At 46.7% G+C, this 27901-nt stretch overlaps 1 protein-coding gene across 2 annotated transcripts in view; it reads right to left on the reverse strand.

The window, feature by feature from the left end:
• OTOF (otoferlin) overlaps positions 1-27901 on the reverse strand; it is a 161976-nt gene that overhangs the window by 50713 nt on the left and 83362 nt on the right. For both annotated transcript variants that reach the window (XM_035110531.2, XM_035110530.2), the window contains exons 6-22: positions 27145-27221; positions 25141-25267; positions 22542-22596; positions 21137-21268; positions 19730-19792; positions 17505-17589; positions 15708-15867; positions 13208-13394; positions 10924-11110; positions 10492-10715; positions 9437-9545; positions 8517-8703; positions 6173-6293; positions 5313-5413; positions 4309-4399; positions 1784-1900; positions 62-214 (exon numbers count right to left, since the gene is read on the reverse strand). In XM_035110531.2, the coding sequence (XP_034966422.2) occupies positions 62-214; positions 1784-1900; positions 4309-4399; positions 5313-5413; positions 6173-6293; positions 8517-8703; positions 9437-9545; positions 10492-10715; positions 10924-11110; positions 13208-13394; positions 15708-15867; positions 17505-17589; positions 19730-19792; positions 21137-21268; positions 22542-22596; positions 25141-25267; positions 27145-27221 (2176 nt within the window). The remainder of the gene's footprint in view (positions 1-61; positions 215-1783; positions 1901-4308; positions 4400-5312; positions 5414-6172; positions 6294-8516; positions 8704-9436; positions 9546-10491; positions 10716-10923; positions 11111-13207; positions 13395-15707; positions 15868-17504; positions 17590-19729; positions 19793-21136; positions 21269-22541; positions 22597-25140; positions 25268-27144; positions 27222-27901) is intronic.

Genomic DNA, 27901 nt, shown 5'->3' on the forward strand with positions numbered 1-27901 from the left:
TTCATCCGTCCGCCCACCAACTGTGTCCCAAGGAGGGAGTTAAAAGCAGCTGTCACGTCACCCTGAGGAAGACGGTCTTCACTTTGGCGCAGTCCTTCCCCGTTTCCTCGTCCACGATGGAGTAGAGGATGTCCTTGGAGGGGATGCGGGCATAGGCGATGCGCTTGTTGTTGCTCATCATCCAGATGAAGACGTCCGGGATGCTGTGCTGGGGCTGGGAAGGGAGGGGTGGGAGCAGGGAGAAGGTTCAAGAGCTGAGCAGCACCCACCAACACTGGAGCTAGCCTCTCCCAGGAAATAACGCCTGGGGAAGCCACTCCCCATTTTCTCTTCCCTTCCTAAGGTAGGTCTTCCAAGCCAAGCTGTAGGACCATAGAATTGTAGAGCTGGAAGGAACCCCCAAGAGTCATATAGTCCAACCCCCTGCAATGCAGCTACAGCCAGAATTGCAACAGAAGTCTAGTATCCAGGTCAAGGGAAGTCATAGTCCTATTCTGCCTTGGTCAGACACCACCTGTGTCCAGTTCTGGGCACTGCAATTGAAAGAGGATATGGACAAGCTGGAAGGCAGGCAAAGGGGGACAACCAAGCTGGTCAACGGTCTGGAAACTAAGCCTGATGAGGAATGGTTGAAAGAATTGGATATGTTTAGCCTGGGAAAGACAGGTGACAGGATAGCCATCTTCAAATATCTGAAGGGCTGTCACATGGAAGATGGAGCAAGCTTGTTTTCTCCTGCCCTGGAGGGTAGGACCTGAACCCATGGCTTCAAGTAGCGAAAAAAAGGAGATTCTGACTTTCTGACAGTAGGAGCTGTTTGGCAGTGGAACGGACTCCCTTGTGAGGTGGTGGGTGCTCCTTCATTGGGGGTTTTTAAGCAGAGGTTGGATGGCCATCTGTCATGGATGGTTTAGTTGAGATTCATGCATTGCAAGTGGTTGGATGGGATGGGATCCCTTCCAACTTTTGAGTCTATGATTCTTCCCTTCCAGTTCTGTGATTCTATCCTCTTGGCCTTCCTCTGCATGTGAGGCAACAATTAGTCCCCCTCCGTTTAGTACCTCTGGCCCGACTTCCTAAGGTGCCCTTCCCTGCTGTGATCTTCTGCAGCATCGCACCCTCAAGAAAAGCCATCACCATCTCAGTTCACTAAAACCCACTATTGCCCCACCATCTTTTCATGCCATGCAAACTCCTTACATGTTTCGCTCTCTCTGACCAGGCTCACTTTTTGCATCAGCCGTAAGTGCTCCAACAAAGGCCCGACTCAAGCACTCCACTGGTTCTCCCTGACCTTCATGGGGGTCAGATCTCTGCCATGTTTTGGCAGCCCACCTGGACCTTGAGTTCAAGCACCAGCTCTGGACTTCCTGCTTCCCAGCTCCCACTTCCTGTTCTAAGGGTTTCCCCCCGTCTCTCTTGAACTTGGTTCTCCTTATCTCTGGCTCTGCCTGATTCTTCTTGCTGCCTTTGGACTCCTCTGCCTGTCTGTGACCTCAGCTCCTCTTGAACTCAGCTCCTGGTCCCCCTAATACTTTCCATAAAATTGTCTGCTTCATGAGGCAATTTGCTGACAATTCTCTGTGCTCATGCCTTCAGGGCTGGATCTGCCAACTGGATCCAGTGCAGACTGCATAGAACCACAGATTAGGAAGCAGATCAAAGGGTCATTCAATGTAGCCCCCGGTGTTTCCCGGTTCCTGCATGCTTGGCTGCTCAAAGCCCAGTGCTGAGATATTTAAGCAAGGCTCAAGTTACATATGGATGGACCTGGTCACCTCACCTCATCTGCCAGGAACCGCAGCTTTTGCAAGAAGTTCTGCGCCTGCTTCAGCTTGTCCCTGATGGTGGTTTTCTTGACCTGGGATCGCATGGTCTTGGCCTGCTGGCCCATTGTCTCCTGCATGGTGTTGGATGCAAGGAGAGAGAGAAAGAGGTCAGGGGGATGAAAGAGGAGGAAGCATTGGACTGCAAAAATGACATGAATTTGGGAAATGGAAGGGGGTGAGACTCAACATCCCTGCCTACAAAACTGGGGTCACTGTAGGCCATAGCTGCCAAGTACCCCGTTTTCCCTGGGAATCCCCCGTTTTTTTACTTACCTTTTCCCGGTGGTCCCCCGTATCACTTCGTCTCCCATTTTTCTCCGTTATTTTCTCCTGCCGGTGGCCATTTTTTCTTCTTTCTGATTTGCCCTTCTATGGGCACAAAAAATGGCCGGCGGCGGCTTCAAAAGTCGCATGTACGCATGACCGGAAGTGTGTAGACGCGACTTCCGGTGTCGTCGTCGGCCATTTTTGGTGCCCATAGATGGGCGGGGCAACACCAGAAGTTGCGTCGACGCACTTCCGGTCATGCGTAGAAGCTACTTTTGAAGCCGGCGGCGGCCATTTTTGGTGCCCATAGAAGGGCAAAGCGACACCGGAAGTAATGTCGACGCAACATCCGGTGTCACACAGGTGCCGGTGCCGGATTCTGCGGTCCGGGACTTGGAAGGTAAACTGTAGGCTCTGCTGATGTCTGTTGCTATCCTACTTTACTTTAGAAAATGTGATTGTTCAGACACAGGTGTTTATGCTGGTCTTGGAGAAAGGGATGTTGGAAAATGCCAATCAGAATGAGAATGGCAGCAGTGGGAATTTCCGACATTTGCTGGCTCATCCATTGTCCAGAAATCAATCGAGCCAGCAAATGCAACTGGTACTTCCTGTTCCTGTTTTTATGAGCCCACAAGTGATCCACAATCAATTGCATTCCCTTCCCCACAATTGCACTGCATTTCCTCGGCACTGAAATGTAATGGCCCATTGGTCAGCAAGGTTCGGAAGTCCCTCCCTCCGAAGACAAGGGAGAGAGCCTTACAAAGAGCCTCTCTGCAGTTGTGTTCGCTCTCACCATCCGGGATCCAGACCTGATTTGGGGCGAAGATGACTATCCTTGCTGCTTACTTGTGTGGATCATTATTGCAGTCAAAACCAACCATTCATGTTTTGCCTGCTAGGCGCACGAAAGGGCGGAGGGCCACCGAACTTTCCTGTAAAAATTGCTAGAGAGAACTCTGTGAGATCGCTTCTTTTGTCTGCCTTGGCAGAAAGTTGTAACACTACATCCTTCCTTCCTGCCTGAGCCTCTTTCTCTTTCTTCGTCATGCCTTAGATTCTGTACTTTTGTCATTCGGATAGTCGTTATAAACCTGCCTTCTTTTCGCTACTGCAATTGCTGCTTTGATACCCACTTATGTAAGTAAAAACTACTTTTACCTTTTTACGAAACAATGTACGTGCGATAGTTATTTTTAAGGGGGAGAAAATGGGTAATACCAGGAAAATCCAGTCTGCTTTTAGAGCATTCTGGATTATTGCTTGTAGAAGCTAAAATATATCTTGTCTCAGCTTCCAAGTTTAAGCTGCAAAGGGTGATACTCCGCTGATCTCAGGATAATAACTGGTGTCTAAATCCATTCCCACAATGGGTAAACTAGAACAGCTAAAGTGTCAGGACTAGGCTAGGATTTGTTCAATTTTAGAGCCACAATGCTGTGGCTTATTTTGTATTCTGTTTTGACCCTCTGCTTGCTTTCCCTCCACCTTTATTTTTTAATAACATTTCATAATTTGACCACTGACATGCATGCGATTGCCAGCCTCAAGGTTTTAGAATCCTCCACATCACTTGGAATTCATGCTACTGGAAGTTTAGGGCAAGGGTTGTAAGAGAGCACCAACTCTGCCTTTACACTCTGAGTAACTCATAAGCAGAGTGCATTGCTCTGTGCCCCTAAACCCTTTTAAAATGCGGTTTGAGGGGCGTACTGGGTGGTTGTTTTTATTTTGATTATATATTTTGTAGTTTTATATTTTGTTCTGTGAACCGCCTTGAGACCTCCAGGTATGGGGCAGTATATAAATTCAATAAATAATAATAACAATATTTTAGGAATATATTAAAAAATTGTCCAGTAGCACCTTAGAGACCAATTAAGTTTGTTCTTGGTATAAGCTTTCGTGTGCATGCACACTTCTTCAAATATTTTAGGCGGTTTATGTGCAGGGTCCACCAGGGAAACGATCCAGCTGCTTTGATCTTGGACTAGGATATGGGAGGGTGGTGGCAGCAACTACCAGAGAATCATGCCCCCTGGCAACACTGAAGGGCTGTTGTGTTGCAATCAGGCTAGGAAAAGGGTGTGGAAAAGGCTCTCTTGGGCACCCCCTCTTTCACTGCAGGCACCATGACCACTGAACCCCCTGCCCATTCCCTTTTCCTTCTTTTCCGGCGGGGGGGCTCCCAACCTGGAGAGACACTCACCAGTTCCCGCATACAGGATTTCAGCCTCTCCCGGTCCAGCCGCGTCCGGGAGGAATGGTTCTGGTCCTTGTTGGAGAGGGTCACAAACCGCCTGTTGGGACAGGTCAAGGGGTGGGGCAGAGAAGACGGACTTAAGCTGGTGCCAAACAAGAAAGGGCAGCAAAGATGGTCTTGGAGGGGTGTGTGTGTGCCCAGACTTGAGGAGACAGTTTGGGATACGGCGTAGTGCAGAGCTTTGCAAACTTTTCATGTTGGTGACACACTTAGAATCATAGAATCATAGAGTTGGAAGAGACCACAAGGGCCATCCAGTCCAACCCCCTGCCAAGCAGGAAACTTTTTAGACATGAGGCCAGTGCCGGGTTTACGTATAAGCTAAACAAGCTATCGCTTGGGGCTCCACTCTCTTGGGGGCCCCCAAAAAATGTAAAAGAAAAAAACCCTGGATGTACATTACCAAAATATAAGATAAAAATGAATATGAGATCTAATTCACCTCCTCAACAACGGGAGCTCCGGAGGGCACATATCATTTATAACTGGAAGAACAGAGGCAGCCCAACAATTTCATTAACCCCGACCTCTTTGCCCAGCTGGGAAAGCTTGGATTCAAACTCCAAGAAAGAAGATTCCACCTAAACCTCAGGAAGAACTTCCTGACAGTAAGAGCTGTTCGGCAGTGGAATTTGCTACCAAGGAGTGTGGTGGAGTCTCCTCCTTTGGAGGTCTTTAAGCAGAGGCTTGACAGCCATATGTCAAGAATGCTTTGATGGTGTTTCCTGCTCGGCAGGGGGTTGGACTGGATGACCCTTGTGGCCTCTTCCAACTCTATGATTCTCTGGCAGACGGCAGAGACCTACTGGGCATTACAAGGGGTGAGGTGCTCTCTCAAGCAACCTGGTCCTCAGGTGTATATATGGGAGCGGGCCGAATCTCATGGCCCTTCCCTTGCAACTTCCTGATATTTTGAGGGTCCTCCCCCCCCCCAGTTGTGGCTGACTCACAGGCATGCACTGCTCAGCTCCTCCAGGACCCCTCGGAGGCGCCGTTCCGGGTGGGGCTTCTCAGTCTTCATCATCTCATGAACGTCATTCAAGCCTTCTTCCTGGAAGTTCAGAAACAACCATCAATGTAGTCGGACTACCGGGGGTGGGGGCTCAGGAAGGCAGGCGAACTAATGCCAGTATACTGGAAAAAGCAAAGATCACCAGTGTCGAAGGAATGATTCTTCAACATTCAACCAGCTTCGTTGGACTGGTCATGTTGTATGGATGCCTGATTCGTCTTCCAAAGCAACTACTCTATTCCAAACTTTAAAATGGAAAGCGTAATGCTGGTGGTCAGCAAAAGAGGTTGAAAGACTGTCTCAAGGCAAATTTTTAAAAATGTAGTATAAACACTGACAACTGGGAAACACTGGCCTGCGAGCGCTCCAACAGGAGAACAGCCTTTACCAAAGGTGTCTTGGGCTTTGAAGACACTAGAACCATAGCTGCCAAGTTATCCCTTTTTTAAAGGGATTTTCCCTTATGCTGAATAGGCTTCCTCGCGAGAAAAGGGAAAACTTGGCAGCTATGCACTCGAACTCAGGACGCAAGGGAGAAATGTGATCAACTCCCTCCCGGAAAACAATGTCCCCACTGTGGAAGGACGTGTGGACCCTGAATTGGCCTCCACAGTCACTTATGGACTCATTGTTAAAACCATGTGTATGGAAGACAATCTTACTCGTCTACGAGTGATCGCCAAAGAAGAAGATAGAATTGCAGAGTTGGAAGGGCCCCCCGAGGGTCATCTAGCAACTGGTCACCCCAGTGTTTCCCTCCCCACTCCACACCTCCCCCAGACCCTCTTGGGTGCCCACCAGCTTGTCCGCAATCTTGTCCATGATGTTGGAGTTGTAGAGACGCCTCCGCTGATCCTGCCACCAGCTCTTGATGTAGATGCACGGCTTCTTCTCAAAGTATGGCAGGTGGAAGTAGTTCCTGGGAGCAGGGGAAGGAGCAGGCGGTAAGCCTCAGGAGTTGAAAGGGGCTGCGGTGGGGCAGCAGCTGTTCAGAACTTATGGAACTCCCTGCCACAAGTTGTGGAGACGGTTGCTGATGTAGCTGGCTTTTGGAGAAGTTATCACAGGCTGTTAGCCATGATAAGTTCTCAAGGAAGCTGCTAAGTTCAGAGACAGCACACCGCCGAATGGTCTCTGCCACCATCAAACCCTCCCTGTAGACTTCTTACAAATATTTGGCTAGCCATGGTTAGATGGGCCATTGTATGGGCAATCTATCCGGAAGATAAATTGTACCTTCTTTGATGTTGGACATTTGTTTTGAGAAAGTCAGGCACTGGGAGGGGGGTGGCTAATGAATAATCTGCACATAGCCAGTAATGAATGATCTGCACATAGCCAGTCGGGCAAGCGACACAGGCTAGTGATCTATAAATCGGATGGTTGTGGGCAGAGTTTTGGAGAAGCTCGTGCACGGACTGATGGGCCGCAGGGCCGTGCAAACTGAGGCTACCTGGGGGAGTCACTTCGGCGATTCTGGAGGGCTTCCAAGTGGCAGATTGAGGTGCTTGCTTGGTATGTATATATTGCTTGCTGCATAGAATAATAATAATAATAATAATATAATAATAATAATAATAATAATAATAATAATAATTTATTATTTATACACCGCCCATCTGGCCGGGTCTCCCCAGCCACTCTGAGCGACTTCCAACAGAAAAATAAAACACAATAATCTATTAAACATTAAAAGCCTCCCTGAACAGGGCTGCCTTCAGATGTCTTCTAAAAGTCTGGTAGTTGTTTTCCTTTTTGACATTTGTTGAGAGGGCGTTCCACAGGGCAGGCGCCACCACCGAGAAGGCCCTCTGCCTAGTTCCCTGCAACTTGGCTTCTCGCAACGAGGGAACCGCCAGAAGGCCCTCGGTGCTGGACCTCAGTGTCCGGGCAGAATGATGGGGGTGGAGACGCTCCTTCAGGTATACTGAATAAAATAAAGAATAAAATCTTTCATCTTCTCACTCTGTTATGTACTAAGCTTGGATCCTAGAACAATAGGCAAGTAGGATCCTAGAATGCAGCAAGTGATTGGCTTGCAGGAGAGGACCAATCAGGCTCCCGGAAGAAGTTAATCAGCCTATTTTACAAGCTGCAATAAAGAGCATGAAGTCACTACGGGATTCTGGGTATATTTCAGCATCACTCGTGTTTTGTACTGCTTCTGAATCTCATTTTAAAAGAACCACCTTGCATTTGGCAAGACAGCCATTTATTTAGATGAGAACCTAGAAGGAGCCTATATTCTCATCTAATTAAATGTGTGCATTAAATCGGCCTTGGTCCAGTATACCTGAAGGAGCGTCTCCACCTCCATCATTCTGCCTGGACACTGAGGTCCAGCTCCGAGGGCCTTCTGGCAGTTCCCTCGTTGCAGATGTCAAAGAGGAAAACAACTACCAGACTTTTAGAAGACATCTGAAGGCAGCCCTGTTCAGGGAGGCTTTTAATGTTTAATAGATTATTGTGTTTTATTTTTCTGTTGGAAGCCGCCCAGAGTGGCTGGGGAAACCCAGCCAGATGGGTGGGGTATAAATAATAAATTGTTGTTGTTTAGTCGTTTAGTCGTGTCCGACTCTTCGTGACCCCATGGACCAGAGCACGCCAGGCACTCCTGTCTTGCACTGCCTCCCGCAGTTTGGTCAAACTCATGTTCGTAGCTTCAAGAACACTGTCCAACCATCTTGTCCTCTGTCGTCCCCTTCTCCTAGTGCCCTCAATCTTTCCCAACATCAGGGTCTTTTCCAAAGATTCCTCTCTTCTCATGAGGTGGCCAAAGTATTGGAGCCTCAGCTTCACGATCTGTCCTTCCAGGGAGCACTCAGGGCTGATTTCCTTAAGAATGGATAGGTTTGATCTTCTTGCAGTCCATGGGACTCTCAAGAGTCTCCTCCAGCACCATAATTCAAAATAATAAATTATTATTATTATTATTATTATTATTATTATTATTATTATTATTATTAAATCGGCCCACCAACCCTGCAGGGGAGTCCTCTGGGGTCACCTCGGTGCTACTGCCCTCGATGGACCTTACTGTGTGATGTCCTAAGGACACAAGGAGGCAAAAAGAAATTCTGGGACCACCCTTTCCAACAACAAGGTTTTTCACTTCAACCAGACTGGCCCAAGTTTCACTTGCCTGTCGGTGATCAAAGGCCTCAAAGGTGGAGAAGAGGAGATGGAGACAAATTCTCCGTCGTCTGTGCTTTCCTCGTCACTCTCGTTCTCCAGCAGCTGAGATTCTTCCTCGTTGCCATCTCCTCCACTATCTTTCTTCTTCTTGATCATGGGCTTGGACATCCCGTCGATTTCATTGCCGTAATTGCCTGGGGGGAGACGGAAGGGATAGAATCACCATGGAACGGCAGAGTCAGAGGGAACTAGGGTTGCCACACATCCAGAATTCCGCAGAAAATAGCCAGTATTTAGCCCTCATAACTTTTCTGCCTGGATTTGCACATTTTGATCTATGCTGCCCCAGGATCTTGTGATACACGATTCAGGAATATTCTGAGTCAAGGGCAGCGCGTAATTCTGGTGGTCAACAAAAGAGGTATAAAGACTCTCTCGAGACAAATCCAAGAAAATGTAGCATAAACACTGACAACTGGGAAACCCTGGCCTGCGAGTGCTCCAATTGGAGGACAGCCTTTACGAAAGGTGCCATGGGCTTTGAAGACACTCGAACTCAGGACGCAAGGGAGAAATGTGCTAAGAGGAAGGCACGCTTGGCAAATCCACACCGTGATCAACTCCCGCCCGGAAACCAATGTCCCCACTGTGGAAGGAATGTGTGGATCCAGAATTGGCCTCCACAGTCACTTACAGACTCACTGTTAAGACCATGTGTATGGAAGACAATCTTACTCAGCTATGAGGGATCGCCAAAGAAGAAGAAGCCTCAGATTTTATTTCTGATACCGCTTGGTCCTCAAGGAGCCCAAGCTCTTCTTCCGATGCCACATTTTGCACATGGTTCTGTGCGCACAGCATCCCAGAAGGCAAACGCCCCTCCTTGGTGGGCCTTCTCACCCCATCCCTTCATGAAGCCATACCTACCTATGGTGACCTCAAAGTTGATGGGCTTGTCTCCATTTTTCCTGTCAATCATGGTAGCCTCCAGGAAGGATCCAAAGAGAAAGAACTCGTCCATCTTGCCTGTGCAGTTCTGTGGGGTGGGATAAGGACATAAGAAGAACTTAGGGATTTAGAGATTTGGGGTAGAATGAATTTATCATTCTGGCGAAGAATATCAGTGATTAAAATGAATGTCTTGCCAAGAATTTGATTTTTATTCCAATCAATCCTGGTGATAGGCAGTACTCGATGCTTTAAATAATGGCAAAAAAATATTTCCAGATTCATCTGGCAGGGGAAGAAACCAAGGATAAAATATGAATTGTTATCAGATGTTAAAGAGAGACGGGGCTTGGCCCTGCTAGACTTAAAACTATATTATGAGGCATCTTGTATTTGCTGGATCCGGGATTGGATAATATTGAGAAATGGGGATATTTTAGATTTACAGTGGAAGGACATGATAACAGATTTGGATTGCATGCATATTTGTGGTATGAAAAAGCAAAGGTACACAAATGTTTTCAGAATCATGTAATAAGGAAATCAATTTTTGGGGTATGGGAAAAATATATAAAATTATTGGAACAAAAGGACATAAGAAGAATTTACTGGATCCGGCTAGAGGGAACCCTGACTGATGAAGCTATCAAGGCAAGTTCGGCAGATGTGTGAGGAGAGGGTATAGATTGAATCATAGAACCATAGAGTTGGAAAGGATCCCAAGAGTCATCTAGTCCAATCCCTTGCAATGCAAGAAATAAGACCCATGTATTTAACTAAAGCAATTGAGAGAAATAAGGGCGCTGCCTCTAGGGTCCAAATCCTGCAGGAACTCGCAAGTCAGGAGCTAAATCCTAGGGGAAGGAAGTCCATAGAAAAGCTAGTGTTCCCTGCTACCCTTGCGGGGTAGCTTAAGGAGCCACAGTACAAACAAGACTAGCAAGGAAAGGATAATGATAATGATAATGATAATGATAATTTTATTATTTATACCCCGTTCATCTGTCTGGGTTATGCCAGGATCAGAGACTTACGTCGGCAACTGCCGTGGCCATCTCAACTTGGACTTCAGTGGAGCTGGTGAGCTCTGGGTTGCTGGTATCCAAGATTTCCACCGCCAGGCTGAGGAGGAGGCGGGCACGGAAGGAAACCCCTTCGCCCAGGCCCTCGTTCAAGTCCTGGTGCTCGTCCATCAGGGTGTAGTTGCGCGTGGAACCGTACATGTTCACCCAGGCAGGGCCAAACGTGGGCAGGAAGCCTGGCCAAGATCAGCAGGGCAAAGGGAAGAAGGTCCATGTTAACCCATGGAACTCGCTCCCGCAGGAGGCAATAGCAACCCCCAAATTGGATGACTTAAAAAGAAATTTAGACCAACCAAATATTAAGTCTATCCCGGATATGCTGTGTGCTGGTTTTGTTTTTGTTTTGCAAAACAATGGCACTTTTTCGTTCATGCTTCACCTCACCTTTGTCGCCTTCGTTGGAGATCTTCCTGAGGTCGATGAAATGGGTCCCAATGGCCACGTCGTTGACCTTGTCGGAATCGCGGATCTGGACCTTGATCCGCTTGCACAGTGGGGGGAACATTTCCGTGAAGGCAATCTGCTCGTTCCACGTGGGCTCATAGCTGCTTTTCTGGACCGAGGTTTTCCCCTGATAAAGACATAAGGAGTATAAAAACACCAGAAGAACCTCAGTGGGCCAAAACCTGAGGATGCTGGGAGACAGCCCAGCATCCTGTCTCCAAGAGTGGAGAGGCAGATGTTCCCAGGAAGCTTGCAGACAACCACATTCTCCCACTGTTGTTTGCCAGCAACTAGCATTCAAAGGTCAGCTGCTCCTGCTGCTGGAGGTTCCATATGGCCCTCAGGAACTGCATCCCTTGATAGCCTTATCCTCTGGGAATGATCTAATAGAAGCCAGTGGCCGTCGAAGGGTGATCAAAGGTCGCAGGCCACAACCAGATTCAGCCACACAGCAGCAGATTACAATTTCATAGAATAATATATTTGTAGAGCTAGATATTAGCCCCAGGGGCCATCTAGTCCAACCCCCCCTGCAATGCAGGAATCACAACTAAAGAATTCCTGGCAGATGAGTATCCAAGCTCTGCTTAAAAACCTTCAAGGAAGGAGAGTCCACCACCTCCCGGGGGAGACCGTTCCACAGTCGCACAGCTCTTATTGGGATTTAGTGGGAATCTTTCTTTCTTGTAGTTCGGATCCAATGGTTCAGGCCCTACCCTCCAGAGCAGGTGAAAACAAGCTTGCTTCATTTTTCATGAGTCAGCTCTTGGCAGATAGTTGAAGATGACCATCCTATCTCTTCTCAGTCTCCTCTTTTCCAGGCTAAACATATCCAGCTCCTTCAACTGTTCCTCAGAAGGCTCGGTTTCCAGACCCTTGATCATCTCGGTTGCCCTCCTCTGCAAACCTTCCAGGATATCAACATCCTTCTTAAATTGTGGTGCCCAGAACTGGACACAGTATCCCAGGTGTGGTCTGACCATAGCGGAATAGAGAGGGACTATGACTTCCCTTCATCTGGACATTAAACTTTTGTTGATGCAGCCTAGAATAGCGTTAGCTTTTTTTGTTGCTGCATCACCCTACTGACTCTTGTTAAACTTGTGGTCCACCAAGACCCCTTGATTCTTTTCACACCTCTCCCTCTCCCTCTCCCTCTCCCTCTCCCTCTCCCTCTCCCTCTCCCTCCCCCTCCCTCTCTCTCTCTCTCTCTGTGTGTGTGTGTAAGGGGCATGCAGGGAGGTATCAATGGCACATCATTTCCCCACTTGATGTCTTAATTAACTCTTTGAAAGGGAATAATGGACTGCTTATTTTCCATCATACATTGCTGGACGTAGATAGTCTCACATATTCAAATCATAGAAGTGCAGGGCTAGAAGGGATCCCCAGGGGTCATCTAGTCCAACCCCCCTGCAAAGCAGGAATCACAACTAAAGCATCCCTGGCAGGTGGTCTGAAAGCAGATTCTGGGGCTAAACTCTCAGGCCTTCACCAACATGCAAGTGTTTGAGGTGACAAGTCCTGTTAGGTCCCACCAGATTGGCCATTGTATATTACATTACATTACATTGAAGAAAAGACTACAACATGATAACAGACAACCGTTAATATCCCTTTGTAACATCCTGGTGGTTTGATGTTTGACAAGCAAAGTTATTTTTTACAGCATCTTTTGATATCTAAACCAATATAATAATTCAATTTTCTTCTCTTTATTGAATGGCCGTTGCAGTCTAACTGATAAGAGCGATGGTCCAAAGGATGCATGTCATTAAACAAAAGCCAGCTTAGAGGCTAAAAGGGATTAACTAGAGTTAGATATGTACACACATGATTTTTCTCTCTTGTATTGAGTATTATACAATTTAAGATATGGATTTGTAATACTAGATCAGGTCTGTTTTTTCCTGCATATTATGAAAGCTGTCTGAATGGGGTGTAGAGTAGATTCGGGAAGGGGGGGCCGGGAAGTCGGGAAGTTATTACCAAGTAATAAGAATTTTTGTTTTCACATTTTTGTATTTTTTGTATTTGGTGTTGTTGTTTTTTGTGTGTGTATGTTTTGTATTTTTTGTGTGTGTTTTGTATTTTTGTATGTCTTTGTTGTTTGAAAAATCTCTAATAAATATATTTTAAAAAACAAAAGCCAGCTGACTCTCTGCAAGCGAGGGGGACTCTCAGCTGGGCCGAGTCCTGAGGCTCTCTTAACATGCCCACGTACCTTTTGTCCTGCAAAGAGGACCTGGACATAGGGGTCCACCAGGTCCTTGTTCTCTCCAATGAGGGCCTTCTTGACGTTGGCCATGATGCTGGTGTTCATGCGCGGGAGACCCTCTGCCCGGTAGATCTTGATGTAGAAGCGAGCCCACTGCCTCTCCGGAGGGACGCCGTCGGGAAGGAGCAGGTTTCTACAAGACACAGGATGGCCCTGGGGTGGGACTTTGCTTCTTCCCACATCTAATCACGAAACCTTGCAACCCAGAGGTAGCTTTTGCTTCACGTTTGCCTTCCAGTTTCCCTGCCAGAGCTCCTTTTAAAGTTCCCTTCCAAATACTGTACGGGCGATGGGGAAATTGCAATGGGAAACTTGTAACCTACTAGATCGGCTTACCCCCCCCCCCCATGCGCCCCCTCGACCTCTTGGCATTTCTGCAGGTGCCACATTACACTCGTTTTGCATCAGTAAGAACTCGATCTTTTTTATATATATACAGTGGTACCTCTAAGTTAGAGGGACCCAGGTGGCGCTGTGGGCTAAACCACTGAGCCTAGGGCTTGCTGATCAGAAGGTCGGCGGTTCGAATCCCTGTGACGGGGTGAGCTCCCGTTGCTTGGTCCCAGCTCCTGCCAACCTAGCAGTTCGAAAGCACGTCAAAATGCAAGTAGATAAATAGGAACCACTACAGCGGGAAGGTAAACGGCGTTTCCATGCGCTGCTCTGGTTTGCCAGAAGCGGCTTAGTCATGCTGGCCACATGACCCGGAAGCTGTACGCCGGCTCCCTCGGCCAATAATGCGAGATGAGCGCGCAACCCCAGAGTTGGTCATGACTGGACCTAATGGTCAGGGGTCCCTTTACCTTTACCTCTAAGTTATGGACTCAATCCGTTCCGGGGTGCCGTTCTCACCCCGAAAAGTCCATAACTAGAGTAGAGCTTTTGCGCATGCGCGAAAGCGCGATAGAGAGCTTCTGCGCATACGTGCATGGAAAACTCCAGAAGTAAACGCTTCCGGGTTTGCTGCGTTCTTAACATGAAAAAAACGCAACCTGAAGCAGCCGTAACCCAAGGAATGGGCTGTATTTAAAAATTATTTATAGAAATTTGACAAATAAATGATCATTCAACAACATTTCAAATTTAACAGTAAACCAATCAATCTAGGACTTCCCCTCTGTCCCTCCATTGTTTCTCCAAAATTCCATTTCTTCCTGCATATTATAATTATTCTGTGCCTTAGCTTTTTCACAACAAATACCTCCGCTGTACTTTCCACTGCTGTTCCTACTCAAATCCTTCCTGTGTCTTAACATGTTTAGAGCACCTACACTTTGGAACTGCCTGCCTATTGATGCCTGCTAAAACCATTATTGTTTAAACAAGCCCAACCAGAAGTTAAAACCAGACCTGTATTGGGAGGTTTCCAGATATGCTAGAAGCCACCCAGAGTGGCTGGGGAAACCCAGCCAGATGGGCATAATAATAATAATAATAATAATAATAATAATAATAATAATAGGTGTATAAATTTTATGAAATAAATTAAGGAACAAAGAAAACCAGCCTATTTCTGCTCCATGTCACTTTCGCACATCTTCTCCCTCTAAGTCAATTCCTTCCTATTTCTGCTCCTCTTCATCTGACTCTTTCCCCGGGTCATAGTCCAATGCTCTAACCACTATGCAATGCTGTCTCTCTGAGCACAGCTCACAGCGAATTTGGATTGCGCTGAGAGGAATTTGCTCGTCATCACTACTGAGGGACAGGCAAGGAGAAACCCGGCTCCCCAGCCCACCTCAGCCACTGAATTTCAGCTTCACAAGGTGAGGGACAAAGCCCGCCAGGGCCCCCTCCACCTTCTTGTTCCCCCTCCTCCTGATTTTCCTCCTCCCTCTCCCCTCCTCTTCCTCCCTTCCTCTCCTCGCTCTGCGTGGTGTAGTGGTTAAGAGCGGTGGCTTCATAATCTGGGGAACCGGGTTCGCTTCCCCGCTCCTCCACATGCAGCTGCTGGGTGACCTTGGGCTAGTCACGCTTCTCTGAAGTCTCTCAGCCTCACTCACATCACAGAGTGTTTGTTGTGGGGGAGGAAGGGAAAGGAGAATGTTAGCTGCTTTGAGACTCCTTAAGGCAGGGGTAGGCCCACGGGGGTCATTTAACTGGCCCACAAGCTGCCCCCAAACCGAGCCCCCACATGCTGTGCTAAACTGGCGCAGCGTGGCACAGGAACTCGTTTCTGTGGCGTCGGAAATCACGTCTGTGCATGCCCAGACGCTGGAAATCATGTCTGCGCAGACACCGGAATTGCATCTGTGCAGACGCAGGCGCCACACGATCCGGTCCGCAAAGGGATCTCCACTGGAGTGAACTGGCCCAGGTGAGATAAACCTTGCTGACCCGAAGTGAAATGCGGGATATCAAGTCCAAACTCTTCTTCCTCTCTCCCTCCCTCCCCCTTCACCTCCCTCTGCTCTTCTCCCCTCCTCTCCTTACTCCCCCTCCTCACCCCTCAATGTCATCCTCATCCGTCTCATTGGCCTTGTGGGGCGTCTTGATGTTGTCCCCTTTGCCCACCACCGCGATGTCCACCTTCACATAACCCTTCAGCCCTGCGGTGATGTCCTCCGGGTCCGAGAGGAGCGCCCACTTGTGGTAGAACTGGTGCTCTGCGAGAAGAAGACAGGGAGACAACATGAGACCCTGCGAGGTGGGGAGGATCTCCCACAAGCTGAGCATCTCGGCGGAGCCTGGCGCCTCGTTCCCCCAGGTGGGCTGGTGCAAGAACCGCTGCTTCATTAGGCTCCCATTGCTGCCTGGGAAACAGTCCCTCGGACTTCCCACATTGGATCCCGGGACACAGGGGGGGGGGGACACCAGCCCCCAATGGCACCCACCAAAGAGGATGGGCAGACTTCTGTGAAACCCATTATCAGTGAGGACCATGTCACTCTGCAAAGGGTGTGGCCGGACCACAAAAGTGGCAAGAACCAGTTTAGGAGGATCCTAGCTGCTGAATGTTAGAGTGAAAAACTGTGGGGTATAATCCACTGGGAGCAGTCAAATACAACATTCCTTGTTTTCCTAGAGTGGACATGCAAGAGGATGTTTGGTCCAGCCAGTCGAAACTTCCTGCTCCTCCTGGCTGGAGCATCCTTCCTTTTGCATGTGATAGAAGGTGGGCGTGATCTAACCTGCCCAGGTAACAAAAGGACAAGTCACACAGCACCCTTCCTTCTTTTTGACTTCCTTCTTTGTTTGACCAGCTTTTAGCTAGGACTGCTCTGCTAATCAGCCCTGAGTGCTCACTGGAAGGACAGATCGTGAAGCTGAGGCTCCAATACTTTGGCCACCTCGTGAGAAGAGAAGACTCCCTGGAAAAGACCCTGATGTTGGGAAAGATGGAGGGCACTAGGAGAAGGGGACGACAGAGGATGAGATGGTTGGACAGTGTTTGACCAAACTGTGGGAGGCAGTGCAAGACAGGAGTGCCTGGCGTGCTATGGTCCATGGGGTCACGAAGAGTCAGACACGACTAAACGACTAAACAACAGCTCTGCTAGCTCTCAGCTAGCAGAAACACTGGGATTATTCCGCCATATGGGGTAGATCCAAATGTACTGTACATATTTGTAACTAAGTCTGCCTTCAGGGATCCAACTGTGAACTGATTTAACTTCTTTAATTGACTTTGAGTAAGATTGTGGCGTCTTTATTCTTTTAAGAGGGATTCAAGGGAACTTACCAGGAACGTACAATTCGATCTGAGACACACTGAATTGTATACTAGTGAGAGGCTCACACGAGCCTGCAACCGGCTATCTGCTGTGCATGTAAAAGGGGGAATGTAAACTCTGCAAAGGAACTTGCTAGCGCAAGTTAGGAAGGATATTAATAAACAATATATCCTTTCCTGCCCCCCTGAACATTCCCACAAAACAATGTCAGATAAAGTGCAGGAAAGGCTCTGCACGCACAGTAAAAAATAAATAAAAATGGTTTGAGTGTTTCCCAGGACTGTGCTTGGATGAAGAGATGGTGAGGTGCTGGGGTGGCAGAGGGTGGTTGACTAGAGAATGAACAGCTAAACTGATGCCCTGCATTCCTGCATTGCATGGGGTCAGACTAGGAGACCTTCAGGGTCCCTTGTAGCTCTCTGATTCTAAGAATAAAATTTGGCTAACTGGAAATTTGGTGCCAGCCTCCACATTGAACTGCCAAGGAGAAGTTCCTCCCACAGCTACGGCAGCCATCCTGATAGCACGAGAACAGCCTTCCACACCAGAAAAAACCTTTTGCCACCTACCTGGCTGGGTGTAAACGGTTCCGACATCCATCTTGAAGGAGCCGACTAAGGTTCCACTGCGCAGGAGGTTCTTGGAGTGAATCACCTTCAGATTAAAGGGGGGGGGGAGAGTCGGAGGCAAGGTTGAACAAGGAGCCTACTTTGCGCCTCGCAGAAAACATTTCTGGGGGATATGAGAAATGGGCACCTACTGTGCCCTAAATGCTACAGAAATAATAAAAAAAAAAAATTCCTTCCAGCAGCACCTTAAAGACCAACTAAGTTTTTTTATTTTGGTATGAGCTTTCGTGTGCATGCACACTTCTTCAGATACCATTTTCGTCTGCATGCACACGAAAGCTCATATCAAAATAAAAAACTTAGTTGGTCTTTAAGGTGCTGCTGGAAGGAATTTTTTTATTTTGTTTCGACTACGTCGGACCAACACGGCTACCTACCTGTAACTGCTACAGAAATGTTTGTTTGTTTGTTTGTTTGTTTTAACTGATAGGATGGATGCAAATGAAGGGAGCAAGGTGGTCAGTTAGTCCAATGCTGTCTGAATGCTGTTTCTAAGCAGTGGGTATTAAATTACCCACCCAGGAAAGACAAATCCCACAGGCTATACACAGTGCAGTACCGTATTGGCCCGAATATAAGCCACACCTGAATATAGGCCGCACCTTTAAAATTGGAGGAGGGAGGAGAGAAAAACCCGAATATAAGCTGCTCCCTTCCTCGCTGCTCCTGGGTGCATACTGGGCGGCGGCGGGGGGGGGAGTTGCGCTGTGTTGACGGCGGCCTTTCCCCCTCCTCACTCTCTCCCATCCCAGCCTTAGGGGAGAGGACGGGGGACTACGCACAGGGTGGGCGCCACTTTCCTGCACTCCTGGCACTGTTTGCCCTGTGCTCCTGGCTGCATTCCGTAAGGTCACGAATATAAGCCACACTTTAACTTTTCACAGTCGGAATTTGGGGAAAAGGTGAGACATATTCAGGCCAATATGGTATATCTTACAAGCAGGTTTGGTGCCAAAGATTACATGTACACCTGAAAATTGCATACAGAGGTACCTCGGTTTAAGTACACAATTGGTTCCGGAAGTCTGTACTTAACCTGAAGCGAACTTTCCCATTGAAAGTAATGGAAAGTGGATGAATCCGTTCCAGATAGGTCCGTGGAGTACTTAAACTGAAAGTACTTAAACCGAAGCATACTTAAACCGAGGTATGACTGTATATCCAAACTCTAGTGGGTGAGGCAGAGAGAGAGAGAATTTCCCATACTCCTAGAGCCCAGCAAGCAATGCTGGGAGCTTAAAAACTCATTTTATGCCGAGTAACCTAAGCAGACCTGGTGCAGAAAGATGTTTTAAGCTCCCTGACTTGCGGGGGGGGGCAAGACCTGCTTGGCATGTGCATTGTGGGAGACTAAGTATGCTTGCACAAGATACCGCAGGAGCCCAGATGCATAGCTGTCAAGTACCCCGTTTTGCCCGGGAAACCCCGTATTTTCTTACCGTTTCCCGCTGGTCTCCCGAATGGATTTATGTCCCGTAAATCCCCCGGAAAGCAGCTCCAAAATGGCCACAGCACCAGAAGTTGCTTCTACGCATGTCCGGAAGTGAGTAGAAGCGACTTCTGGCGCCACTCTACCCATTTCCAAAATGGCCGCAGTGCCAGAAATCGCTTCTACGCATGTCCGGAAGTGCGTAGAAGCGTCTTCCTGTGCTGCACCGCTGCTGGTCCCAGATTTTTCAGTCTGGAACTTGGCAGCTATGCCCAGATGGTCCCATGAGATCTCATGCACACAGCCAGTGTGCAGCCCTTTGATATTCACATTTCTCTGAATTTTGCAATAGCAGTTCTCGACCAAAACGATGTAGTACAGAAATGCACACATTGGAGAGAAGCACACACAATGGTATATACGTCAGTGGAAGAAACAGCCAGGAATGCCATGCTGCAGAGGAAATTGCTTGCAAAAATATGTGTGTTAGATAAAACGGTGTTTGAACCCATTTCTTGGGGGGATGGATCTCTAGCCTCTCATGCCCTAGAGTTGATTCATGTGCTGGTTTGGAGTATCATGTAATTCTCTTAAATGGCACCCCATTTCTTCATCCGCATCTGTTCCAGCTCTCCAGCTTGCCTTCTCCTAAGCTGTTCATCCTCTATCTCAAAACCTGCCAGTTTAGAAGAATACTCCAACAGAGACAGGGGAGCAGGCAGAGAGTTTTGCTCACCGATATCTTGACGATTTTGTCGAACATGACGTCTGGGGGAACGTGGAAGTCGAAGACAAAGTACTGGGAGCAGGGAGGAAGGAGAGAGAAAAGGAGGGGATTAGTCGTCCTAAGAAAAAAACATGATTAGAAAAACCAGGACCCAATGTATATCATTCTAGAATCTCGATGTTCCGCTGCCACTGCCAAGGCAGAAATAATGGTGAAAATTCTACAATTCCCTCAAAATACTTGAATTTTGAAAAAGTGGCAGGTTTTGTAAATGATTTTTTTCTTAGCAAGACATTCAAATGTCAGCATTTGAGCACTCTGCAACTGGTGATGCACTCAGAAACCCAAAGCGCTACTTACATTAAAACTGTCATTATGCAGAGGAGGGATGGATCAGCCCAGCCCAGCCCAGCCTCTTGCAAGGGAGACACAGAGCTTCTCCACACTTAGCTTTTCCTTGCTCTTTCCAGGCACCATTTTCTACTTTAAGGTCCAACCATTTCCTCTTTTTTTGCTCTTTTATTTGGCTTGAGCTTTGCCCCTGCACACCTGTTCTTTAGTGCTCAATCAGAGCAATGTCCAAAATCAGGGCGAGACAAAGTCCCAGAGAGATTGGAGTAACTTTATTGACTAAATTAATAACAACTGTAGAAGTTTGAAGACACTTGCGGAATTGAAATCAATCCTACGATGTGCCTGGCGTGCTCTGGTCCATGGAGTCACAAAGAGTCGGACACGACTAAACGACTAAACAGCAACAACAACAATTATTATTATAAAAAAAAAACAGAGCAATGTCAATTTGGGTTTTCTGCAGATTGCCGTTAGCTTTAAAGAGCGAGTTCTTTCAGAGAAAGCTCTGCAGAAAAGGGAGGGTGCTCCAGCTTTAAAGCTCAGAGCGTTCCTGGGAAGAGCGGAGGGAAGGCAAGTGTGGGTGAGCCCCTAGGAAGGAAATGCCAGGCTGCACCTTGTGATGTATCTGAAGGTGGGGCCCTCCCTCCACTTCCAATCCAGATGTTGAACCAAAACCTGTCCACAGAGGCTTACCCACAAATCCCTTTACAAGGGCTCTGTGACATGGCACACTTGCCACCCATGGCCGTTCACCCCTCTGCTTGGCACAGCCGCCATTCTGCCAAGGCAGCAAAGAGAGCGCCAGCGTTGCTAGAGACAGCACTTCATGGAAGAGGGTCTTTATCTGCTCTTTGGGGGGCTTCAAGAACCTACACCAGGCATCCCCAAACTTCGGCCCTCCAGATGTTTTGGACTACAATTCCCATCTTCCCCGACCACTGGTCCTGTTAGCTAGGGATCATGGGAGTTGTAGGCCAAAACATCTGGAGGGCCGCAGTTTGGGGATGCCTGACCTACACCAAGGATGGATGGGGGGCCCACAGCCCCAAACAGAGACCTCACCTCATTGTAATAGGGGCAGTTGGTTGATTCCTTCATGGACGTGTATTTCTTCTCGTCCCCCACCTCCACGCACACCACGGGGTCCATGTTGAGCCCCACCAGCTGCCGCGCCTCAATGACCGTGACGCTGACCTAGTCGGAGAAGGAAGAGGTGGTTAGCCGTGACCGGGGCCACTCAAGAGTTTGGCGCCATCTTCCTTGATCCCCTCTCCTCGCCCTGTCCTAAAAGGGAGTTGTGGGGCATTCTTGCAGTCAAACCAGCAATTCATGTTTTGCCAGGTGGGCTCGTGAAGGGGCTGAGGCTCATAGAGCTTTCCTGTCCAATTCGCTAGAGATAATTCTGTGAGATCATTTCCTTTCTCTGCTTTGGCAGGAAGCTGTAACGCTACATACTTCCTTCCTGCCAGGTCAGCCTCCTCTTTCTTCATCATGCTTCCAAGCTGACCACACATGTTCTGCAGTTCAGACACCATTTTTGAACTTAGATTTTCTACTTTTGTAATTCAGATAGTCATACCTGCCAAGTTGCTGTCAGAGAAATAAGGGACCGGGCCGGAAATAGCAGACCGGAAGTAGCGCTGCCGCCATTTTGGAACTGGGCGGAGCATGCTCAGAAGTGACTTTGGATGCTGCTTTGTTCCAAAATGGCCGCCGGTTCCAAAATGGCCACCATGCCAGAAGTTGCACTGCAGCCATTTTGGAACTGGGCAGAGCAGCATCAAAAGTCGCTTCTGAGCATGCTCCGCCCAGTTCCAAAACGGCCGCCGCGCCAGAATAAACCAGGAAAAAACAAAAAAATCCATTTTTTCAGCTAGGAACAGCTGGAAAAACGGGGATTTCCCGGGGTAAACGGGAGACTTGGCAGCTATGGATAGTAGTTATAAACCTGCCTTCTTTCTGCTACTGCAATTGCTGCTTCAATACCTACTTATGTAAGTAAACGCTGCTTTTACTTTTTTACCAACAATGTATGTGTGGCTGTTATTTTTAAGGGGGAGAAATTTGGTAATAGCAGGAAAATCCAGGGTGCCTTTAGGGTATCCTGGATTATTATTATCTTTCTTCATCATGGTTCCAAGACGGCCACACATGCATGTCTGAGCTCTGTGGTTCAGACACCCTTTTTGAACTAATCATCACCATCGTAATAATTTCTAATAATATTTGCACCCTGCCCATCTGACTGGGTTACCCCAGCCACTCCAGGTGGCTTCCAACATATATAAAAACATAATAAAACATTGCACATTAAAAAGCTTCCCTATACAGGGCTGCCTTCAGATGTCTTCTAAAGGTACAAAACTTACCTTTTGTACTTTTATAACTTAGATAATAGTTGTGTGTCTTAAAACAAAGGGTGCCCCAGGGACGGCTCCCCATGAAAGAGAGGCCAGAAGCAGTTTACCTGGTAGTCCATAGGCCTCCCAGCACTGGGCTCCATTTTAATATCTGGCTTGGATCTGGAAAAGGGAATAATCACAGTCAGAAAAGTGCTCAGCACAGTTCACAAACACTATCTCAGTAAGCTGCACAACAGCCCTAGAATTAGAACAGCCCTAGATTAGCACTATGTTTGCCAGATGGAAGTTGAGGGTGAACAGCTTTCCCCTTGACATCAGAATTCCATATATGAAGGTTTCCAGGTTCTGGAAAAGAGAATATCTTTTGTCCCTCATGATGGACATCATAATTCTCCTGGAGCAAGTTTTTTAAAAAATAAATTTTAAGTTAATTTTTATTGCAAAGTAAATACATCAATACCAAACCATACATAAAGAATAATATAAAAAATAAAGAAGAAAGGGGGGATGCAAAGAAAAGTAGACAGTAAAAGTGTAGCTTTATCAGCTACTAAGGGTCCTTTAAGTTGCGCCCAGGCAAGGACAGAGATAGCCAATAATGACACCGGAGGTTGAATCCAGAGAAAGAGTTTAATTCTTAATTAATTAAGAGACTCTTGGTGGTTAAGCCTCACGACAAGAGTACTGAAACACAAATTGCAAAGCTTCTTATACACTTCTTGGGCTCCTTTCCCCCCTCCTCTGTAAATGTGCGCACGCAAGGGGGTGACAAGTACATATATGGATCTTCCTGTGTCCGGTCCTGTGCATAAACACATGCTGACTCATGCTGCCCCGGTAGCATCCCCACTCGGCCTTGAGTAAGACTGCGCATCAAGGATTCCAGCGTCAGCGTCAGGCTGGCAGTACCGCTGATAAACCTCTCTGCCTCTCATTCTGTGTTCCAGACAAGGTCAGCTCTTAGCCTTGATAGCAAGTCTCACTGTTACATTGCAAAATAAAAAAATTCCTTCAGTAGCACCTTAAAGACCAACTAAGTTTATATTTTGGTATGAGCTTTCATGTGCATGCACACTTCTTCAGATACACCACGAAAGCATGCACACGAAAGCTCATACCAAAATATAAACTTAGTTGGTCTTTAAGGTGCTACTGAAGGAATTTTTTTATTTTGCTTCGACTCAGACCAACACGGCTACCTACCTGTTACATTGCACTTTAACACACAGAGGCATAGAGGCAAAGAGGAAAGCTTCTTTAAGAAGCATTTTAGGAGGAATATTGGGGGGGCAATGCAAACTATAGGATCAGATCTAGCTCAATAACACAATTGGCAAACCTCTCCCTTCAAAAGAATAAAGAAAAGTATAATATTTCAATACAATAAACGCTATTTTACAAAATAATAGTAATAATAGATTTCCATCACTCTCACAACATTTCCTTTCACATTTCAAGCACTTTCATTCCTTCTTGACTGTATTCATTGGCTTTAGTCTTATTATATCCGTCAATTTGGAGGGCTCCAAATATTCACATAATTTACATAACCATTCCTCTTTGGTCGGTATCTGGTTACCCTTCCAGTACTTAGCCACCAGGATTCTCACCGCAGATGTCGCGTGCCGAAAGAATTTAGTATTTTCTCTTGAAATATCACTATTCAATATTCCCAAAAAGGTATGGTTCTGGTCTTTTGCTATGTGAAGTTCTTAGTAACTTTTTTATTTCTTCATGGATCCTGTCCCAGAACTTTCTGATCTCTGGACATGTCCACCACATATGGTAGAAGGTTCCATTCTGCTTTGTGCATCTCCAACACATTACTAAGTGATTTGTTCATTTTTAGCCAATCTCTCTGGTGTTAAATACTACCTATGGTACATTTTCAGGTAGTTTTCTCTTATTAAATAACATGTTGTAAAATTTATATATATTTTTTGTCCACAGTTTTTCCCCACTCTTTATATTCAATTACATAACCTACAGTCCTGCTCCCATCTTATTATGGCTTTTCCCTTTCCCTCTTTTTCTACATTCTGTAACAGCTTGTACATTTTGGAGAGAGTCTTTTGGTTGTTCTGTAAAACCTCCTTCTCTTTTAACGTCTTAACTTTTTCAAAGGCCGCCCTAAACTGGTAGTATTCTAGCCAATTTACCCCTAGTTGTTTGAGTTCTTCAAACCTTTTCAGTTTGGGATAATAATTTATCTCATCCACCAAGTCTCTGTAAGTTGGCCAGTTATTGTTCATGTTACGGTATTCTTATGAATGGCAGTTGACTCTATAGGTGATATCCTCCTGGAGCAAGCTTGTTTTCTCCTCTCTCCTGCTCTGGAGTGTAGGACTCGAACCCATGACTTCAAGTTCAAGAAAAGAGATTCTGAGTAAACATCAGGAAGAACTTTCTGACGTTAAGAGCTGTTCGACCGTGGAACAGACTCCCACAAGAGGTGGTGGACTCTCCTTCCTTGGAGGTTTTTAAGCAAAAGTTGGATGGCCATCTGCCATGGATTCTTGAGTTGAGATTCCTGCAATGCAGGGGGTTGGACTAGATGCCTCTGGGGGTCCCTTCCAGCTCTACGATTCTATGATACCTATGATAACATTGATCCACCAATGTTAATAAGCCTAATCTGAGTAAAGGACAATTGATGACAAGCTTTGGACTTTATGCCTCGGCCTGCCTTGTAAGCCTGCTCACCTCTTGTTGGATACATTGGTGGTGACAGCTGTGACGGATGCCAGGGAGATGGTGTCTGGGTCCAGGCCGCCTCCCAGCCGCATCGCCTTCCGGTCCAGGTCTTCGGCTTCCAGGACTGCAGGTTCATCTGCCACAGAGAGAGAGAGAGACGTAAGTTCGTAATTAAGCCTCTTAGTCTGACCTCCTAGTCTATCAGTGGATCCTCCTAGGATCTGTGGAGTATAAAAGGCAGGGAGAAATGGACTTCTCTGCCATTCCCTTCATCCAGGAGCTGTTGCTGGGAGGCTGCATCCATAGATGCAAAGAATTCAAGGGATATTTTGTTAAGCGTAATTGTTTAATTGCACACTGGAATGGAGAATGCCTGTATGTATATTGCTGAAAGGGTTTAACATTGGAAACTTCTGCTGTGGTATACACAAAGCTAGAAAGAACTCTCTAAGCCAGGCATCCCCAAACTTCGGCCCTCCAGATGTTTTGGACTACAATTCCCATCATCCCTGACCACTGGTCCTCTTAGCTAGGGATCATGGGAGTTGTAGGCCAAAACATCTGGAGGGCCGCAGTTTGGGGATGCCTGCTCTAAGCTTCTAGATGGGTGAATAATAAACTGTTGGTGTTCTCTGTTCTTTCACGTGAGTGTTTAACCTTAGATCATGTGATTAAGGTATTCAATTGCAAATCTCCGCTTTGAAGGGAGTTGACTTTGGGTCTTTCGTTCCCAGGATAAATGTGAGGAAGATGTGTTAGTGATTGTCTTCCAGAAGGGACAGCCTCAGGGTGGAATGCAGGCCAATGGAGTCTGTGTAAGGAGAGAGAGAGACCTTTGAATCTTGACTAGACTTAACCGTCCAGGTTTTTTTTTACCTTTACCCTACCGTACCTGTTTAGAGTTATATTATATTTGTAAGAAAAATATGCTGAGTCTATGCTTTGATAGCCATATATATTCAGGTATCTGAAGAAGTGTGCATGCACACGAAAGCTCATACCAATGACAAACTTAAGTTGGTCTCTAAGGTGCTACTGGAAGTGTAGCCTTATTAGCTACTTAGGGTCCTTAATTGCGCCCAGGCAGGGACACAGACAGCCAATAATGACACCGGGGGTTGAATCCAGAGAAGGAATTTAATTCTTAAATTTAAGAGACTCCTGGTGGTCAGCTCCACGGCAAGAGTAAAGAAACACAAATTTGCAAAGCTTCTTATACACTTATTGGGCTCCTTCCCCCCTCCTCTGTAAATGTGCGCACGCAAGGGGGTCACAGGTTACAAATCCATATTAGGAAAATCCGTATCTTGTCCTTCTCATAAACACATGCTGACTCATGCTACCCCGGTAGCATCCTCACTCAGCCTTGAGTAAGACTATGTGTCAAGCATAGCAGCTTCCAGCGTCAAGCTCATCCGCTGATAAGCCTTTCTCTGTGTTCCAGACAAGGCCAGCTTATTCGGCCTTGATAGCAAGCTGGGCATCCTGTTCCTTTTGCTTACTTTCCACTTTGGCACACAGAGAGAGGCAAAGAAAAAAGCATTTTAAGCAAGACATCCCAGGGATATGGGGGGGGGCTAAGCCACACAATCAGAATTATACAATGCAAACTATATGATCAGATTCAGCTCAATAACACAATTGGCACAAATCTCTCCCTTCAGAAGGAATTTTTTTTATTTTCTTTCAACTACATCAGACCGACATGGCTACCTACCTGTACACATATCTTATGGGACTGTTTGGATGCATCATTGATTGTTTTTGTACCTGTTTTGGAGAAGTTCTTGTTTGTAAAGCTTGAATCGTATTAACGGGTCTGGAAAATGTTTCATCCCACAAGGAGTCAGTTTTTATGCATCCAATTTCTCCAAGCTGCACTATATTAATATCGGCAATATACTTTTCTCCTCAACCTGGACCTGGACCCCTCAGATATGCACTGCAAAAGGCCTCAGCAGTCACAATTCACTGATGCCCAGAAGACCAGGAGTTGAGGGTGCAAAGAGTTACCTTGCTTCCTGTGGTGGTCATCTTTTTGACCACGTGCTTTGCCCAGCTTCATGGCTGAAAAGACTCCTTTCCCAGCTCTGTAAAAAGAGTAGGCAGAGTGTCAGTGTCGTTGCGCCACTTTACAGCAGGAACCCCAAAATGCATACATACATACACACACAACAGGTCTTTGCCCCTAGGAGCTTACAATCTGAACTTTGACAGTGGGGAGAGCTAAACAGAGGGAAGAAAGAGTAAGGAAAATGAGAGAGAGAGTATAAGGATATTTGTTTGTTTGTTTGTTTGTAAGAGTGCTCATAAACTGCCAACTCATCTAGCTCTATATCATCTATCTATCTATCTATCTATCTATCTATCTATCTATCTATCTATCTATCTATCATCATCTATCTATCTATCTATCTATCTATCTATCTATCTATCTATATCTATCTATCTATCTATCTATCTATCTATCTATCTATCTACCGCATCTATCTATCATCTCTCTGTCTATCTATCATCTATCTCATGTTGGGAAGCAATAAAATAATCAAAACATTTTTAAAAATGCAGAACAAACGAGGTGTGCTAATTATGAAACCCCAAAGCTGGGATCACCTCCAAAGTTTTGCAATCGTTTTGCAGCACAAACTCTGCATTTGCTGCACGTCCGAGACTGAGTAATTGATACATCAAATCTGGGTTCCTAGGTATTACCCCAAAATCCTGCACCATCCGATTCACTCCAAACCTGTGCCAAAGTTTTGCGGAGCAG

The sequence above is a fragment of the Zootoca vivipara genome, chromosome 3 (assembly GCF_963506605.1).
Source record: "Zootoca vivipara chromosome 3, rZooViv1.1, whole genome shotgun sequence".
In the NCBI taxonomy this organism is placed as follows: Eukaryota; Metazoa; Chordata; class Lepidosauria; order Squamata; family Lacertidae; genus Zootoca; species Zootoca vivipara.